We start from the raw sequence: 19,015 nt of genomic DNA on the forward strand, positions 1-19,015 counted from the left end.
AGTAACTTTGTCAGCGATATTTCCTCAGTTATCAAAATGTCATGCCAGCGAAAGCCTACATGAAAGTGGTTCTGTAGTAGAAAAAATTATCGAAACCATTTGTGTTTAACTGCTAGATTTTATAGGTATTATGATGCTTCTACTGTGGGGCTCTATACTCACCAAAGTGAAAGTCTTCAATGATGTTGACAGCAACCAGGACTAAAAGTTGACACTGACAAAAGCGGCAATTCTGTGGCTAATGATGGTTGTTGCAATTGAGATCAGCTGTGCTGGTGATTTAACTCGTATTGAAATGTTTATGAGAGATTGCCTTGAGATAGTATGCTGTCCAGTATTCATTGCAATACACCCTTAGTTTCCAGAGGGTTAACAAAATATTCTCTGTCTTTACACAGATTTGAAAGTCAAGATGGAGTTGATCACTAAATATATGGAAGGGAAGGAAAATGGCCATGCACAAGGCACCGGTGCAGTAGCTGGAGTCTTCCTGGAGAAGACAACGCATAATATAGCAATATATCAAACCTTGAGGAAACGTCTACTGAAGCCTGGCTGAGCATTGGCCCTGTTGGAGGCCCAGGCTGCCACTGAGGGAATCATAGACCCAATCAACAATTGTGTTGATGTCAAGGAAGGAACAGTCACTGGATATGTAGATCCATTCACATACGCCACAATATCTTTATTTGAAGCTATAAAAAAATATATATCTGATCGAGGAAGGCCACGGGATGCATCTGCTAGAAGCACAAATTGTAAAAGGGGGAATAATTGAGCCAGTCAACAGCCACAGGATACCTGTTCATGTTGCCAAGAAAAAAGGCTACCTTTAAGAAACAAATGGAATAATGTCCAATCCAAACAATGGCAGGAAATGATTCTTTGACCCCAATACCAAGGAAAACACAAACATACCTTCAGAGTGAAAATGATTCTCAGACAGGACTGTTACTTCTCCCACTAGATGGAGAAGGTAGAGGTGAGTTTCACAGATTAACAGAGAAGGCAAAGACAAAACTGTAGTCATCAATGCAGGTCAATTAGAAGGCAAACAAGTGTGTTACTCTGAAAATATTTCAAAACTAAAGAGAGATCAACAATAGAAGATTATTGACAATGGGTGAGATAATATAGTCACCCTAATACCAGAGAGGATACTTTGATGAGGAAATTAACCAGATCCTCGATGACCCTGACACTTACCTGCTGCTTGTGGAGAGGTGTGTGAGAGACCCACTTAATGGTCTTAGCTTACTGTCCTTGAAAAAATGATCTTCTTATAATGATTTGTGCAGAAAACCTAGTTGTAATTAAATCTGTGGATAGAATTCAAAACTATTTTCATATAATTTTGAATCTACATTATATTTTACTAAATATAATTCATTTCGGTGTTGTTAGGACCAAATTAATCTGAAATTAATATTATAAAAAAAATGTTGTAAAATAATGTATGAGATACTGTGTACATGCAATAAATACTGACACTAATGTTAGCAAAAAGGTTAAAAACTGTTATGCTTGATATCAATATACCACACACAAGATTGTTTTGCTTAGCTCTGTACCCTTAAACAGGAATAATGACGGAGTAAAAATAAGAGTGGGGTGTGCATAAAATATACAATTGGACCCGATTCCAGCACATTTTGTCCTCGTCTGTCAGACTGATGTCTTTTCACTTGAAATGAAACAAAGCCATTAGCAAAGACAAGTCATCCACTTAAGCAGCAAGATACAGTATATACTGGCATACTCATTTGAACAGACTATCCCTCCCTCTTGTGGATAACTTGGCACTACTAGAAATAGGAGAAACCCCTGTAATACATGAACAATTATACACACTCTGGGTTTTTGTTACAGATTAGCCCAAGTTTATATTCAGCTCTAAAGTTGACAAATAAGTACACAACATTCATTTTCTTAATAGTAACACGGAATTTGAGACATATTTAGCAAGGTAATTGAAACCACATTTTATTCAACATATTTACACATCAGCTTAGAGCATTCCAGTCATGTTGAGAGTCTAGAATAAAACCAACATACAGATAAAAAATACGACAAAAATGACAAATTGTGGATTGAGTGGTCATGGTAAAACATTTTTTAAAAGTATTCAATAGTATCCATGTGTAACGGATGTGAAACGGCTAGCTTAGCTAGCGGTGCGCGCTAAATAGCGTTTCAATCAGTGACGTCACTTGCTCTGAGACCTTGAAGTAGTAGTTCCCCTTGCTCTGCAAGGGCCGCGGCTTTTGTGGAGCGATGGGTAACTATGCTTCGTGGGTGACTGTTGTTGATGTGTGCAGAGGGTCCCTGGTTCGAGCCCGGGTATGGGCGAGGGGACGGTCTAAAGTTATACTGTTACACATGTTTTAAAGCTAAGCTATTGGGGGGATTCATATTCACTTTTATGATTGGTTTGAAGACAATGTCCTTTTGCAGGCATTCTTAGAACAAATAACTGGACCAATAGATTACTCTAATTTGTCCAGCAGCTGGTGGATTTCTTCTTGGCCACGATACAGTTTTTTCAGACCTCTTGGAAGGTAACGGCAGGAAGACAAGTTTAAGTAATTGAGTGCTGTAGACTGGCCTATAACTAACCTGCAAAACAAAGAAAATAAATGTGATCTCCAGTTCAAGCCAATCTAGGTCAATCATATACTGCAGTGATGTAGTGGTAAAAAAAGTGGGTAAACACTGATCATGGTTCGCGGTGAGTAAAGTAACACTCCCTATACTTAGTTTCAATATATTTGTCCACAAAAGGTGGGTGAACACTCACGCAAAATAAAAAAAGGTGCACAGCGTTGACGTGCGCTTAACCTCCAGTACACCACTGATATGCTGCCCCTACTTGTGACCTGTTTTAACTAGGTAGAGAAATTCAAATACTTTATATCACAAATTCATGCATCTGTTCTGATAACAATTCTAAAAAGAGGTATTCTGCAAACAATAGATAAAGCGTAATGTATTGACTATTGCATTTCATGGTGAATTTTATGTTGAAAAGAAGACCAATGTGTTGCCTACCGGAGGGCAGGTGTTGTGACCTTGGTCCCGCTAAGATTGAGCGAACGTAGGGGGTTTTCTCCAGTTCTCTGAGCTAGATGGCCCATGGCAATCTCCATGTCTTCTTCAGAGAAGAGCTGGTTGGCAAGGTCTAGCTCCTGCAAGGTACCACTCCATTTCTGGGTCAGCAGGTGAATTCCCTTCTTGGACAACGATACTGTGACATTGCTGCTGAAGTACAGTCCCCAGTACAGACACTCAAGCTCTAAGAAAAAACACAGCAGAGAATATAGTAGCATAAATCATAATCAATGTTATCATGAACCTATGTAATCATTGATATTTGAAGCATATGAGTTTACAACATTGACATGAACCAATGTAATTATTGATACAGTGGGGAGAACAGGTATTTGATACACTGCCGATTTTGCAGGTTTTCCAACTTACAAAGCATGTAGAGGTCTGTAATTTTTTTTATCATAGGTACACTTCAACTGTGAGAGACAGAATCTAAAACAAAAATCCAGAAAATCACGTATGATTTTTAAGTATTTGATACATCAGAAAAGGAGAACTTAATATTTGGTACAGAAACCTCTGTTTGCAATTACAGAGATCATACTTTTCCTGTAGTTCTTGACCAGGTTTGCAAATACTGCAGCAGGGATTTTGGCCCACTCCTCCATACAGACCTTCAGGTTTCAGGGCTGTCGCTGGACAATACAGACTTTCAGCTCCCTCCAAAGATTTTCTATTGGGTTCAGGTCTGGAGACTGGCTAGGCCACTCCAGGACCTTGAGATGCTTCTTACAGAGCCACTTCTTAGTTGCCCTGTCTGTGCGTTTCGGGTCGTTGTCATGCTGGAAGACCTAGCCACGACCCATCTTCAATGCTCTTACTGAGGGAAGGAGGTTGTTGGCCAAGATCTCGCAATACATGGCCCCATCCATCCTCCCCTCAATACGGAGCAGTTGTCCTGTTCCCTTTGCATAAAAGCATCCCCAAAGAATGATGTTTCCACCTCCATGCTTCACGGTTGGGATGGTGTTCTTGGGGTTGTACTCATCCTTCTTCTTCCTCCAAACACCGCGAGTGGAGTTTAGACCAAAAAGCTCTATTTTTGTCTTATCAGACCACATGACCTCCCATTCCTCCTCTGGATCATCCAGATTGTCATTGGCAAACTTCAGACGGGCCTGGACATGCGCTGGCTTGAGCAGGGGGACCTTGCGTGAGCTGCAGGATTTTAATCCATGACTGCGTAGTGTGTTACTAATGGTTTTCTTTGAGACTGTGGTCCCAGCTCTCTTCAGGTCATTGACCAGGTCCTGCCGTGTAGTTCTGGGCTGATCCCGCACCTTCCTCCTGATCATTGATGCCCCACGAGGTGAGATCTTGCATGGAGCCCCAGACCGAGGGTGATTGACCATCATCTTGAATTTCTTCCATTTTCTAATAATTGCGCCAACAGTTGTTGCCTTCTCACCAAGCTGCTTGCCTGTTGTCCTGTAGTCCATCCCAGCCTTGTGCAGGTCTACAATTTTATCCCTGATGTCCTTACACAAATCTCTGGTCTTGCCCATTGTGGGGAGGTTGGAGTCTGTTGATTGAGTGTATGGACAGGTGTCTTTTATACAGGTAATGAGTGGAGAACAGGAGGGCTTCTTAAAGAAAAACTAACAGGTCTGTGAGAGCCAGAATTCTTACTGGTTGGTAGGTGATCAAATACTTATGTCATGCAATAAAATGCTAATTAATTACTTCAAAATCATACAATGTGATTTTCTGGATTTCTGTTTTAGATTCCGTCTCACAGTTCAAGTGTATCTATGATAAAAAATTACAGACCTCTACATGCTTTGTAAGTAGGAAAACCTGCAAAATCCGCAGTGTATCAAATACTTGTTCTCCCCACTGTAACTAACCAAGAGGGTAGCAACAGACTTGGCCAAATTCTGCATTTGATTGATTGCACAAACAAAGGCCACCCACAGCATCAACAATGGATGGGTTTGTCTGGATATACTGTACCTTCACATGGTAGAGAAGAGAGCCCGGCTGCTGTGATCCGGGAACAACCTCTCAGGTCCAGCACACGCAGTTTAGGGGAGTCGTAGACAATCTTAGTCAAGTCTTGGTCAGTCATAAAGGAAACAGCTGTAGTGGCCATACACAGCTCCTCCAGTAAAGGGAAGCCAGATGTGGAACCCGACCCATTACGAGTCATTTTAGGCATCGGAATGACATTCAGCATCCGAAAAGTCTGAGGCACAAGAGAAAACAAATCAAAAAGGTCTGCAATGTGTTTGTCCCTTTACACAAGAAATAAAAAGCCATTCAATAAGATAAACCACCCCCTCTCTGACTTTGCTGATATCTAATTTATTGAGGAAAAGTATAATTTACTATGCCTGTGATATATGGTTGTCCCATTTTAAGATGAATCCATTAAGTTGCTCTGGATAAGAGCGTCTGCTAAATGACTAAATAAAAAGATGTAATCATAATAAGCAACTGGGTAAAGAATAAATACCTGCAGTTTAGGACAGCCATTTTGCAAAGCTTGGATGCAGATTGGAAGCTGGCAATATCCACTGTCCAGCTTTGTGTTTATTTCCAGCAATTGCAACTCAGGGCAGCATCCTCTCTAGTAAAATGACATACAGTATGGGACATATATTTCAAATATTAATTGAGTAATTGAGGGCAGCAATAATTTAAATCCATTGCTTTCAGAAAGTATTCACACCTCTTGACTTTTTCCACCTTTTGTGTTACAAAGTGGGATTAAAATGGATTGAATTGTCTTTATTTTGTCAACGCTCAAAAATTCTAACATTGGTAAAACATTGACGAGAAATAAAAAAACGAATATCTTAATTACATAACTATTCATCCCCCCGAGTGCAATACATGGTAGAATCACATTTGGCAGTAACTATAGCTGTGAGTCTTTCTGGTTAAGTCTAAGAGCTTTGCACAGTTGATTGTTGATCATTTAAGGCTTGCCATAGATTTAAGCAGATTTAACTCAAAACTGTAACTAGGCCACTCAGGAAAAGTCATCTTGGTAAGCAACTTGTGTACACCGAGTGTCAAAAATATTAAGAACACCTTCCTAATATTGAGTTAATTTCCCCAAAGTATCCTCTCGGTTACTTCACTTTTCACATTTTTTTTTTTTACATTACAGCCTTATTCTAAAATTGATTAAATCACCCCCCCCCCCCCCCCTCAATCTACACACAATAACAAGACAAAAACTGGTTGCGACATTTTTGCAAATGTATTAAAAATAAAACTGAAATATCACATTTAACTCAGGAATTCAGACCCTTTAAAATCAGTACTTTGTTGAAGCAACTTTGGCAGCGATCACAGCCTTGAGTCTTCTTGGGTATGAAGCTACAAGCTTGGCACACCTGTATTTGTAGAGTTTCTCACTTTCTTCTTTACAGAGCCTCTCGAGCTCGGTCAGGTTGGACAGGGAGCGACGCTGCACAGCTATTTTCAGAGATGTTCGATCGGGTTCAAGTCCAAGCTCTGGCTGGGCCCCTCAAGGGAATTCAGAGACTTGTCCCGAAGCCACACCTGCATTGTCTCGGCTGTGTGTTTAGGGTCATTGTCCTGATGCTGCCACCACCACGCTTCACCGTATCGACGGTATTGGTCAGGTGATGAGCGGTGTAAGTTTTCCTCCAGACATGGTGCTTGGCATTCAAGCTAAAGATTTCCATATTGGTTTCATCACACCAGAGAATCCTGTTTCTCATGGTCAGAGTCCTATAGTCCCTAGGTGCCTTTTGGAAAACTCCAAGTGGGCTGTCATGTGCCTTTTAAGGAGTGGCTGGCTTCTGTCTGGCCACTACCATAAAGGCCTGATTGGTGGAGTGCTGCAGAGATGGTTGTCCTTCTGGAAGGTTTTCCCATCTCCACTGAGGAACTCTAGAGCCCTGTCAGAGTGACCATCGGGTTCTTGCTCACCTCCCTGACCAAGGCCCTTCTACCCCAATTGCTCAGTTTGGCCCCGTGCGGCGAGCTCTAGGAAGAGTCCTGGTGGTTCCAAACTTCTTCCATTTAGGACAGATGGAGGCCACGGTGTTCTTGTGGACATTCAATGCTGCAGAAATGGTACCCTTCCCTAGATCTGTGCCTCGACACAATCCTGTCTCGGAGCTCTATGGACAATTCCTTCGACTTCTTGGCTTGGTTTTTGCTCTGACATGCACTGTCAACTGTGGGACCTTATATAGACAGGTGTGTGCCTGTCCAAATCATGTCCAATCAATTGAATTTACCACAAGTGGACCCTCATCAAGTTGTAGAAACATCAAGGATGATCGATGGAAACATGATGCACCTGAGCTCTATTTCAAGTCTCATAGCAAAGGGTCTGAATACTTATGGAAATAAGGTGTTTATTTTTTTAAATAAATTTGCAAACATTATGGGGTAGTGTGTAGATTGCTTAGGATTTATTTATTTATTTAATCGAATTTAGAATAGGGCTGTAACGACCAAATGTGGAAAAAGTTAAGTGTCTGAATACTTTCCAAATGCACTGTAGCAAGGGACATCAATAAGGGATCATAGCTTTCACCTGGTCTGTGAATGTCATGGAAAGAGCAGGTGTTCATAATGTTTTGTGCACTCAGTGTATATTTGGCCTTGTGTTTTAGGTTACTGTCCTATTGAAAGATTAATTTGTATCCCAGTGTCTGTTGGAAAGCAGACTGAACCAGGGTTCTCTCTGAATACAAAACACAAGATAACATACACACTATACACACACATGGATTTTGTGTTGTAGAGTAGGGGCTTTTCGGCACACAATGTTGTGAAATCTGTTTTGAATGTATTGTAATGTTTTTTTAAATGTATAACTGCCTTAATTTTGCTGGTCCCCAGGAAGGGTAGTTGAGTTAGGAAGGACACCTATAGCTTTGTAGGGACTGGATGCATTGATACACCATTCAAAGTGGAATGAATAGGGTTGCACATTTTAGGGAAAATTCAGAGGTGGTAACTTTACGTGGGAATATATGGGAAATATTCAAATTAATACCATTTAAAAATGTAGATTTTTTGCATTGGATATATTTACCATATCATATGGAGTCAAAAACATAAACATTTTACCTTATCATAAGTAGACAATTGCAAATGATTAAATCCTTCCAACAGAAGTTTAAAAAAAAATTTTTTTACTTTAATTAAATGAGTTGACTCTTCACATGGGATGATTTCATTGAACAACAAAAGGGAATATTAAATGATCCATCACATCTCCCAAAAACATTTTAGTCTAGAAACTAAAGCTTTGGTTGTCTACCTCTCAGGCTTCCACGTGTCTTCTCAATGTCCACCTCTTAAACATCAGAGTCTGAGGCATCATCCTCACTGTCACTTTCCAACCTTGCTGAGGATGGCTCATTGTCATTGTCAGCCTCAAATTTGCCCAGATGGCCACCAATTTTTCAACCCTTGTATTGGTCAGCCTGTTGCGTGCTTTGGTGTGTGCGTTCCCAAACAAGGACCAGTTGCGTTCTGAGGAGGCTGATGTTGGTGGGATTTGGAGGATGATGGAGGCAACAGCAGAAAGAGCCTCAGATCCACGAAGTCCCTTCCACCAGTTGGCTGATGAGATATTGCATCTCCATCCCAAAGCCCTTGCTTGGAAGTGTACTTCGCCAGACTGCCAAGAACCTTGCCCTCATCCAGGCCAAGATGGCAAGACACGGTAGTGATGACACCATAGGCCTTGTTGATCTCTGCAACAGACAGGATGCTCTTGCCAGCATACTTGGGGTCCAACATGTACGCTGCAGTGTGTATGGGCTTCAGGCAGAAGTCTTCACGCTTTTTGATGTATTTCAGAACTGCAGTTTCCTCTGCTTGGAGCAACAGTGAAGTAGGCAGGGCAGTTTGGATTTCTTCTTACATCTGCAAGCGGAGTCTGAACATCAGACAGGATGGCATTGTCTCCCTCAATCCATGGAATGGCTACTGCTATAGGTTTCAGGAGTTTCAGGCTGCTTAACACTCTCTCCCAAAATACATCATCCAGGAGGATCCTCTTGATGGGGCTGTCTATAATCGGCAGACTGTGATATGGCCATTTCTTGGAGAGACTCCTTCCCCTCCAAGAGACTGTCAAACATGATGACACGGGTGTTGCTGGGCAGCTTCAGGGTGGTGCTCTCATTCTTCTCACTTTGCTTGGTGAGGCAGGTTGCTGTTATAACTTGATGACCCTTCACATACCTAACCATTTCATTGGCTCTAGAGTGTATCCATTGTTTTCAGTGCCATGATGTCCTTGAGGAGCAGATTCAATGCATGAGCAGCACAGTCAATGGGTGTGTTGTGAGGGTAGGACTCCTCCACTTTAGACCAAGCAGCCTTCATGTTTGCAGCATTGTCCGTCACCAGTGCAAATACCTTCTGTGGTCCAAGGTCATTGTTGACTGCATTCAGCTCATCGGCAATGTAGAGACCGGTGTGTCTGTTGTCCCTTGTGTCTGTGCTCTTGTAGAATACTGGTTGAGGGGTGGAGATGGATGTAGTAAATTACTCCTTGCCCACGAACATTCAACCACCCATCGGAGATGATTGCAATACAGTCTGCTTTCTCTAGGATTTGCTTGACCTTCACTTGAACTCTGTTGAACTCTGCATCCAGCAAATGAGTAGAAAAGGCATGTCTGGTTGGAGGGGTGTATGCTGGGAGAAGAACGTTCAGAAATCTCTTCCAATACACATTGCCTGTGAGCATCAGAGGTGAACCAGTTGCATACACAGCTTGAGCAAGACATTCGTCAGCATCTCTGACTACGTTCCTCCATTGAGTCAAAAAAACTTCTGATTCCAGGAGGACCATGAGCTGTTGCTATCAATAAGGTGTCCGAATCATCATTTTCACCTCGAATAGAAGTAGACGGACTTTAGTCAGAGGTTGCTTGTTGTGAGCGCTGACGGAACTTGATGCACTTGGCCAGATGATTCTAGATCTTTGTTGCATTCTTCACATATGATTTGGCACAGTATTTGCAAATGGACAACTTTTCCTTCTACATTAGCTGCAGTGAAATGTCTCCACACATCAGATAGTGGCCATGGCATTTGTCTGTAAAGATAGAAAAATATATATATATATATATATATATATATATAATAACTAAATTCCATGTACAGTCGTGGCCATTTTGAGAATGATAAATATGAATTTTACAAAGTCTACTGCCTCAGTTTGTATGATGGGGTAAAGTCATTTTCTCTGATGAATCCCCTTTCCGATCGTTTGGGGCATCCGGAAAAAAAGCTTGTCCGGAGAAGGTGAGCGCTACCATCAGTCCTGTGTCATGCATCTCAGCCTAGGGAGTGGGCTCACTCACAATTTTGCCTAAGAACACAGCCATGAATAAAGAATGGTACCAACACATCCTCCGAGAGCAACTTCTCCCATCCATCCAGGAACAGTTTAGTGAAGAACAATGCCTTTTCCAGCATGATGGAGCACCTTGCCAAAAGGCAAATGTGATAACTAAGTGGCTCGGGGAACAAAACATCGATATTTTGGGTCCATGGCCAGGAAACTCCTCAGACCTTAATCCCATTGAGAACTTGTGGTCAATCCTCAAGAGGCAGGTGGACAAACAAAAACCCACAAATTCTGACAAACTCCAAGCATTGTGATTATGCAAGAATGGACTGCCATCTGTCACGATGTGGCCCAGAAGTTAATTGACAGCATGCCAGGGCGGATTGCAGAAACACTGCAAATATTGACTCTTTGCATCAACTTCATGTAATTGTCAATAAATGCCTGTAATTATACTTCAATATTCAATAGTAACATCTGACAAAAATATCTGAAGACACCGAGGCAGCAGACTTTGAAAATTAATATTTGTGTCATTCTCAAAACTTTTGGCCACGACTGTACAGATAACTCCTTTGAAAGATAAATGTTTTAAAATGAAACATGTATGGAAACAGGTGAATTAACACTCAGTTAGCAGGCTCAAGCAAGCTAAAACCACATGTTAGCAAAAACTAACTAGCAGAAATTGTTAACAAGTTAGAAATGATTTAAACACACTTTGCTGTAGGCTACTATTTACTAGTTAACAAAAACGCATGCATGTCATATAAAATATATCCACCCACCCAGTATTGTAATCAAAACTTACCAGAAAGCATGTAGTCCTTGGCTCAGACAGTGTAGTAGTGTGGGTTCAATAGCAGCTCAATAATCTCATTAGTGTGCAAGATCTTGAGAATCAGCTGTACATGTGATGGAAGACTGCACTGTGCATGCAGATGGTTGCGATTCCATTGAATAGGGGATAGTTTAACCAAAATATGCCACATGACCTAAAATGTCCTTATAACAGTGAACCTTTGTGGGATACACATACAGTGAGGGAAAAAGTACTTGATCCCCTGCTGATTTTGTACGTTTGCCCACTGACAAAGAAATGATCAGTCTATCATTTTAATGGTAGGTTTATTTGAACAGTGAGAGACAGAATAACAACACAAATCCAGAAAAAATGTATGTCAAAAATGTTATAAATTGATTTGCATTTTAATGAGGGAAATAAATATTTGACCCCTCTGCAAAACATGACTTAGTACTTGGTGGCAAAACCCTTGTTGGCAATCAGAGGTCAGACGTTTCTTGTAGTTGGCCACCAGGTTTGCACACATCTCAGGAGGGATTTTGTCCCACTCCTCTTTGCAGATCTTCTCCAAGTCATTAAGGTTTCGAGGCTGATGTTTGGCAACTCGAACCTTCAGCTCCCTCCACAGATTTTCTATGGGATTAAGGTCTGAAGACTGGCTAGGCTACTCCAGGACCTTAATGTGCTTCTTCTTGAGCCACTCCTTTGTTGCCTTGGCCGTGTGTTTTGAGTCATTGTCATGCTGGAATACCCATCCACGACCCATTTTCAATGCCCTGGCTGAAGAAAGGAGGTTCTCACCCAAGATTTGACGGTACATGGCCCCGTCCATCGTCCCTTTGATGCAGTGAAGTTGTCCTGTCCCCTTAGCAGAAAAACACCCAAGGCATAATGTTTCCATCTCCGTGTTTGATGGTGGGGATGGTATTCTTGGGGTTATAGGCAGCATTCCTCCTCCTCCAAACACTGCGAGTTGAGTTGATGCCAAAGAGCTCCATTTTGGTCTCATCTGACCATAACACTTTCACCCAGTTGTCCTCTGAATCATTCAGATGTTCATTGGCAAACTTCAGACGGGCATGTATATGTGCTTTCTTGAGCAGGGGGACCTTGCAGGCGCTGCAGGATTTCAGTCCTTCATGGCGTAGTGTGTTACCAATTGTTTTCTTGGTGACTATGGTCTCAGCTGCCTTGAGATCATTGACAAGATACTCCCGTGTAGATTCCTCACCGTTCTCATGATCATTGCAAATACACAAGGTGAGATCTTGCATTGAGCCCCAGGCCGAGGGAGATTGACAGTTATTTTGTGTTTCTTCCATTTGCGAATAATCGCACCAACTGTTGTCACCTTCTCATCAAGCTGCTTGGCGATGGTATTGTAGCCCATTCCAGCCTTGTGTAGGTCTACAATCTTGTCCCTGACATCCTTGGAGAGCTCTTTGGTCTTGGCCATGGTGGAGAGTTTGGAATCTGATTGATTGCTTCTGTGGACAGGTGTCTTTTATACAGGTAACAAACTGAGATTAGGAGCACACCCTTTAAGAGTGTGCTCCTAATCTCAGTTTGTTACCTGTATAAAAAGAGCCAGAAATCTCTCTGATTGAGAGGGGGTCAAATACTTATTTCCCTCAAAATGCAAATCAATTTATAACATTTTTGACATGCGTTTTTCTGGATTTTGTTGTTGTTATTTTCTCTCACCACTCAAATAAACCTACCATTAAAATTATAGACTGATCATTTCTTTGCCAGTGGGCAAACGTAGAAAATCAGCAGGGGATCAAATACTTTTACCCTCATTGTAAGCTAACATTTTAAAAATGAATTTAAGCAAAATTCCCAGGCTTAAATTAAAGGAAAATTACCGGAAAATTTCCGACCCTTTGCAACCCTAGTAATGAACAACTTTACCATGCTCAAAGTGATATTCAATGTCTGCCTTAAAAAAAAAAAAAAGAAACATCTCCCAATAGGTGCCCATCTTTGCGTGGCATGGGAAAACTTCCCTGGTCTTTGTGGTTGAAATTCACTGCTCGACTGAGGGACCTTACAGATAATTGTATGTGTGGGGTACAGAGATGAGGTAGTCATTACATTTTTCTATGTTAAACACTATTAGTGCGCAAAGAGTGAATCCATGCAACTTATCATGTGACTTGTTTTACACATTTTGCCTCCTGACCTTAGTCTTGCCATAACAAATGGGATGAATGCTTAAACACTAACAGTGATTATTGAAGCACTCCCTCTGAAACCATTAACACTTGTAGCCAATGCATTTACCACATGTGCCAAACTGAATGCTCGTTCTCTGCTTTAAACTCAGGTTGTAATTTTAAACACACTTTTTGCAAAACTGTAAACCTAACTCACTGCTTTACACTCAGTTTGCAATTTAATAACACACTTCTAGCAAAACTGTAAACATTGATCTCTACAGTGCTACAATGTTAGTTTCCACCGGGCTGCTGTGGTCCACCATTGGTTCACAGGTCACCCACTTTTCATCGCACTCAATCTCCCCCTATACTCTCCATTCTTGAATCCTATTGAAGAATTATTCTCTGCATGGCGTTGGAAGGTGTATGATCACCAGCCCCACCAACACATACCCCATCTACAGGCAATGGAGGAGGCATGGATCAGGGGTCATGCCAGGCCTGGATACAGCACTCCAGGCCATACTTTCCACGCTTCCTAGCTCAAGACAACATGGCCTGTGGATGAAGTCTTATGGCCAGACCCACGAGATGTACACTTTTTTTCTGTTATTTTTTTCTAGTAGAAATGTTTGTTTTCTCCTACTGTGCTTTTGTTGTTTGAGGAGTGTTAGAACATTGAGAGAACTAAAAATCTTTTCCCCCTTATTTGTATTGATAAGACACTATGTTCAGAATACACATCCATACTTTACACATTTGGATACCTGTGTGCATGTGTGTTTACTACATATATGACACAACTTCATTGCAAACTGCTATGCCCTGCACACAGAAAAAGCCACAAGTGTTTTTCATTTATACTATCAGTGCGTGGTTGGTGCTTCGTGTGCTTATTCAAATGATGGTTTGTGTGTACTGTACTGATGCAAAAACAATTTAGAGTTTTGCAAGAATTGTTTGCTTTTGCAAGAGATGTATAATGTTTTGCTGGTTTGGTGTAAGGTTTGGTGGTTAGTGTGTAGAGTTTTGTAAAATCAGCCTATAGTTTCAAGGATAAGCAATCATAAAAAAACAGTAATTTGTCAATTTCTAAAAACATAATTCCACTTTGACATTGTGGAGTATAGTGTGTAGGCCAGTGACACAACATCTACATGTAATCCATTTTAAATGCAGGCTTTAACACAACAAAATGTGGGAAAAGTCATGGGGGATAAATTCTTCCTGAAGTCTCTGTATTATACGCAAGTCGTCAAATACTGTAAGAAATAAAATGGCACCTACGGAGATAGCAGTGAGAAGTCGGTCATTCCTGGGCCCATGGGTGAACAGAATCTGTCTAAGTTGACTGCCATAGGATTCCAAGAAGGTGACAAGCCCTTCAACCTGTATCTATAGCAACAAGAGAGAGTATAAGATTTTAGGCATTTAATATATACACAAAGAAGTTCTACCTACTTTAATGACGGTACGTCTAATGAAAAGTGATACAATCAATAGGCAGAAGTGTAGTTAGACAGCTACTTTTAAGTTTTGCCATAGATTTTAAAGCAGATTTAAGTCAAAACTATAACTAGGTCACTCAGGAACATTCAATGTCGTCTAGATAAGCAACTCCATTGTACAGTGCATTCGGAAAGTATTCAGACCCCTTGACTTCTTTCACATTTTGTTACGTTACAGCCTTAGTGTAAAATGTATTGTTATTATTTTTTAAATCCTCAATCTACACACAATACAAAATAATTACAACTATTTAATACATTTTAGAATGAGGCTGTAACGTAACAAATGTGGAAAAAGTCAAGGGGTCTGAATACTTTCCGAATGCACTGTATATTTGGCTTTGTGTTTTAGATTATTGTCCTGCTGAAAGGTCAATTTGTCTCCCGGGGTGTGTGTTGGAAAGCAGACTGAACCAGGTACACTACCGTTCAAAATTACAGACAAATGTTTAAGATAAAACAATATTATGACCCTATCACTGAAAGATAGGACTCTCAGGAAAATGCATGTGTGATGTTTCCCTCTACAATGCCCACAAGTCACGCAGGGCTCATTAGAAAGGACAATACCAGGAACTAAATCAGAATGGACATGTCCATCAATGATGGACTTTTCTACACAGAAGATCATACAAAATTGCCTGATGATCTTCTGAACTTTCCAATACCATTCCGATTCTGATTTAAGTCACCTCGAACCACACTTCCTTCAGATGTAAATACTTGAAAAAGTACTGTCAGACTGATTTGTAATAGACCGTCATACCCCACTTGAAGAAAAAAACATATCTGAAGGAAGTATTTTTTTACATGGTGGGGTTAAAAATAGTTAATTTTTTTTTTTTATCAAAATGGGACAACAAAAAGTTTGGGAACCCCTGCTGTAAAACAACAAAATGTGGAAAATTCAAGGTGTGTGAATACTTTCAGACGGCACAGTATCTGGACTCCTATGGTGCAGTATTTGGACCTTTGTGTGCTAAAGTGTGAGTGAACCATCATTATGTCTACTGACATGCTTTTTGGCCTACCTCAGAGTACTGGACGTTAATGCTATCCAGGGACCGGCAGCTGCCACTGAGGCTCTGAAAGGCCTTCTCAGTCACGCCTGTACAGTATGACAGCTTGAGTGAGCGGAGATGGGGGCAGGACTGGGACAAAACCTGTTAGGTAAACAGTGGGATGTTAATCAATAAAGAAAACCTGAAACACAATCAGAATGGCTTACTGGGAAGACGCTATCCGATGCGGTGCAGCCAACGGGTTTCTCCACGCATCGCGCCGACAGAAATAAACATCTTTCTGGTAAGAAGAGTGGCGGGGGCGTATGCCTCATGACTAACGAGACATGGTGTGATGAAGGAAACATACAGGAACTCAAATCCTTCTGTTCACCTGATTTAGAATTCCTCACAATCAAATGTAGACCGCATTATCTTCCAAGAGAATTCTCTTCGATTATAATCACAGCCATATATATCCCCCCCCAAGCAGACACGTCGATGGCTCTGAACGAACTTTATTTAATTCTTTGCAAACTGGAAACCATTTATCCGGAGGCTGCATTCATTGTAGCTGGGGATTTTAACAAAGCTAATCTGAAAACAAGACTCCCTAAATTTTATCAGCATATCGATTGCGCAACCAGGGGTGGTAAAACCTTGGATCACTGTTACTCTAACTTCCGCGACGCATATAAGGCCCTGCCCCGCCCCTTTTGGAAAAGCTGACCACGACTCCATTTTGTTGATCCCTGCCTACAGGCAGAAACTGAAACAAGAGGCTCCCACGCTGAGGTCTGTCCAACGCTGGTCAGACCAAGCTGACTCCACACTCCAAGACTGCTTCCATCACGTGGACTGGGACATGTTTCGTATTGCGTCAGATAAAAATATTGACGAATACGCTGATTCGGTGTGCGAGTTCATTAGAACGTGCGTTGAAGATGTCGTTCCCATAGCAACGATAAAAACATTCCCTAACCAGAAACCGTGGATTGATGGCAGCATTCGCGTGAAACTGAAAGCGCGAACCACTGCTTTTAATCAGGGCAAGGTGTCTGGCAACATGACCGAATACAAACAGTGCAGCTATTCCCTCCGCAAGGCTATTAAACAAGCTAAGTGTACAGAGACAAAGTAGAATCTCAATTCAACGGCTCAGACACAAGAGGCATGTGGCAGGGTCTACAGTCAATCACGGACTACAAGAAGAAACCCAGCCCAGTCACGGACCAGGATGTCTTGCTCCCAGGCAGACTAAATAACTTTTTTGCCCGCTTTTGAGGACAATACAGTGCCACTGACACGGCCTGCAACGAAAACATGCGGTCTCTCCTTCACTGCAGCCGAGGTGAGTAAGACATTTAAACGTGTTAACCCTCGCAAGGCTGCAGGCCCAGACGGCATCCCCAGCCGCGCCCTCAGAGCATGCGCAGACCAGCTGGCCGGTGTGTTTACGGACATATTCAATCAATCCCTATACCAGTCTGCTGTTCCCACATGCTTCAAGAGGGCCACCATTGTTCCTGTTCCCAAGAAAGCAAAGGTAACTGAGCTAAACGACTACCGCCCCGTAGCACTCACTTCCGTCATCATGAAGTGCTTTGAGAGACTAGTCAAGGACCATATCACCTCCACCCTACCTGACACCCTAGACCCACTCCAATTTGCTTACCGCCCAAATAGGTCCACAGACGATGCAATCTCAACCACACTGCACACTGCCCTAACCCACCTGGACAAGAGGAATACCTATGTGAGAATGCTGTTCATCGACTACAGCTCGGCATTCAACACCATAGTACCCTCCAAGCTCGTCATCAAGCTCGAGACCCTGGGTCTCGACCCCGCCCTGTGCAACTGGGTACTGGACTTCCTGACGGGCCGCCCCCAGGTGGTGAGGGTAGGCAACAACATCTCCTCCCCGCTGATCCTCAACACGGGGCCCCACAAGGGTGCGTTCTGAGCCCTCTCCTGTACTCCCTGTTCACCCACGACTGCGTGGCCACGCACGCCTCCAACTCAATCATCAAGTTTGCGGACGACACAACAGTGGTAGGCTTGATTACCAACAACGACGAGACGGCCTACAGGGAGGAGGTGAGGGCCCTCGGAGTGTGGTGTCAGGAAAATAACCTCACACTCAACATCAACAAAACTAAGGAGATGATTGTGGACTTCAGGAAACAGCAGAGGGAACACCCCCCCTATCCACATCGATGGAACAGTAGTGGAGAGGGTAGCAAGTTTTAAGTTCCTCGGCATACACATCACAGACAAACTGAATTGGTCCACTCACACTGACAGTGTCGTGAAGAAGGCGCAGCAGCGCTTCTTCAACCTCAGGAGGCTGAAGAAATTCGGCTTGTCACCAAAAGCACTCAAACTTCTACAGATGCACAATCGAGAGCATCCTGGCGGGCTGTATCACCGCCTGGTACGGCAACTGCTCCGCCCTCAACCGTAAGGCTCTCCAGAGGGTAGTGAGGTCTGCACAACGCATCACCGGGGGCAAACTACCTGCCCTCCAGGACACCTACACCACCCGATGTTACAGGAAGGCCATAAAGATCATCAAGGACATCAACCACCCGAACCACTGCCTGTTCACCCCGCTATCATCCAGAAGGCGAGGTCAGTACAGGTGCATCAAAGCCGGGACCGAGAGACTGAAAAACAGCTTCTATCTCAAGGCCATCAGACTGTTAAACAGCCACCACTAACATTGAGTGGCTGTTGCCAACACACTGTCATTGACACTGACCCAACTCCAGCCACTTTAATAATGGGAATTGATGGGAAATGATGTAAATATATCACTAGCCACTTTAAACAATGCTACCTTATATAATGTTACTTACCCTACATTATTCATCTCATATGCATACGTATATACTGTACTCTACATCATCGACTGCATCCTTATGTAATACATGTATCACTAGCCACTTTAACTATGCCACTTTGTCTACATACTCATGTCATATGTATATACTGTACTCGATACCATCTACTGTATGCTGCTCTGTACCATCACTCATTCATATATCCTTATGTACATATTCTTTATCCCCTTACACTGTGTATAAGAGAGTAGATTTGGAATTGTTAGTTAGATTACTTGTTGG

At 42.2% G+C, this 19,015-nt stretch overlaps 1 protein-coding gene across 4 annotated transcripts in view; it reads right to left on the minus strand.

Moving 5' to 3' along the window:
- Positions 1–1,957: 1,957 nt before the first annotated feature.
- The window catches only part of fbxl6 (F-box and leucine-rich repeat protein 6), a 35,641-nt gene continuing 18,583 nt past the window's right edge, over positions 1,958–19,015 (minus strand). For 3 of the 4 annotated variants that reach the window (XM_065017676.1, XM_065017677.1, XM_065017675.1), the window contains exons 5-9: positions 15,918–16,049; positions 14,666–14,773; positions 5,564–5,677; positions 5,062–5,293; positions 3,299–4,630 (exon numbers count right to left, since the gene is read on the minus strand). In XM_065017676.1, the coding sequence (XP_064873748.1) occupies positions 3,900–4,630; positions 5,062–5,293; positions 5,564–5,677; positions 14,666–14,773; positions 15,918–16,049 (1,317 nt within the window). In that variant the 3' untranslated portion in view covers positions 3,299–3,899. The other variant, XM_029657942.2, reaches the window with a different exon arrangement.

The sequence above is a fragment of the Oncorhynchus nerka genome, linkage group LG4, assembly GCF_034236695.1.
Source record: "Oncorhynchus nerka isolate Pitt River linkage group LG4, Oner_Uvic_2.0, whole genome shotgun sequence".
Lineage (NCBI taxonomy): Eukaryota > Metazoa > Chordata > Actinopteri > Salmoniformes > Salmonidae > Oncorhynchus > Oncorhynchus nerka.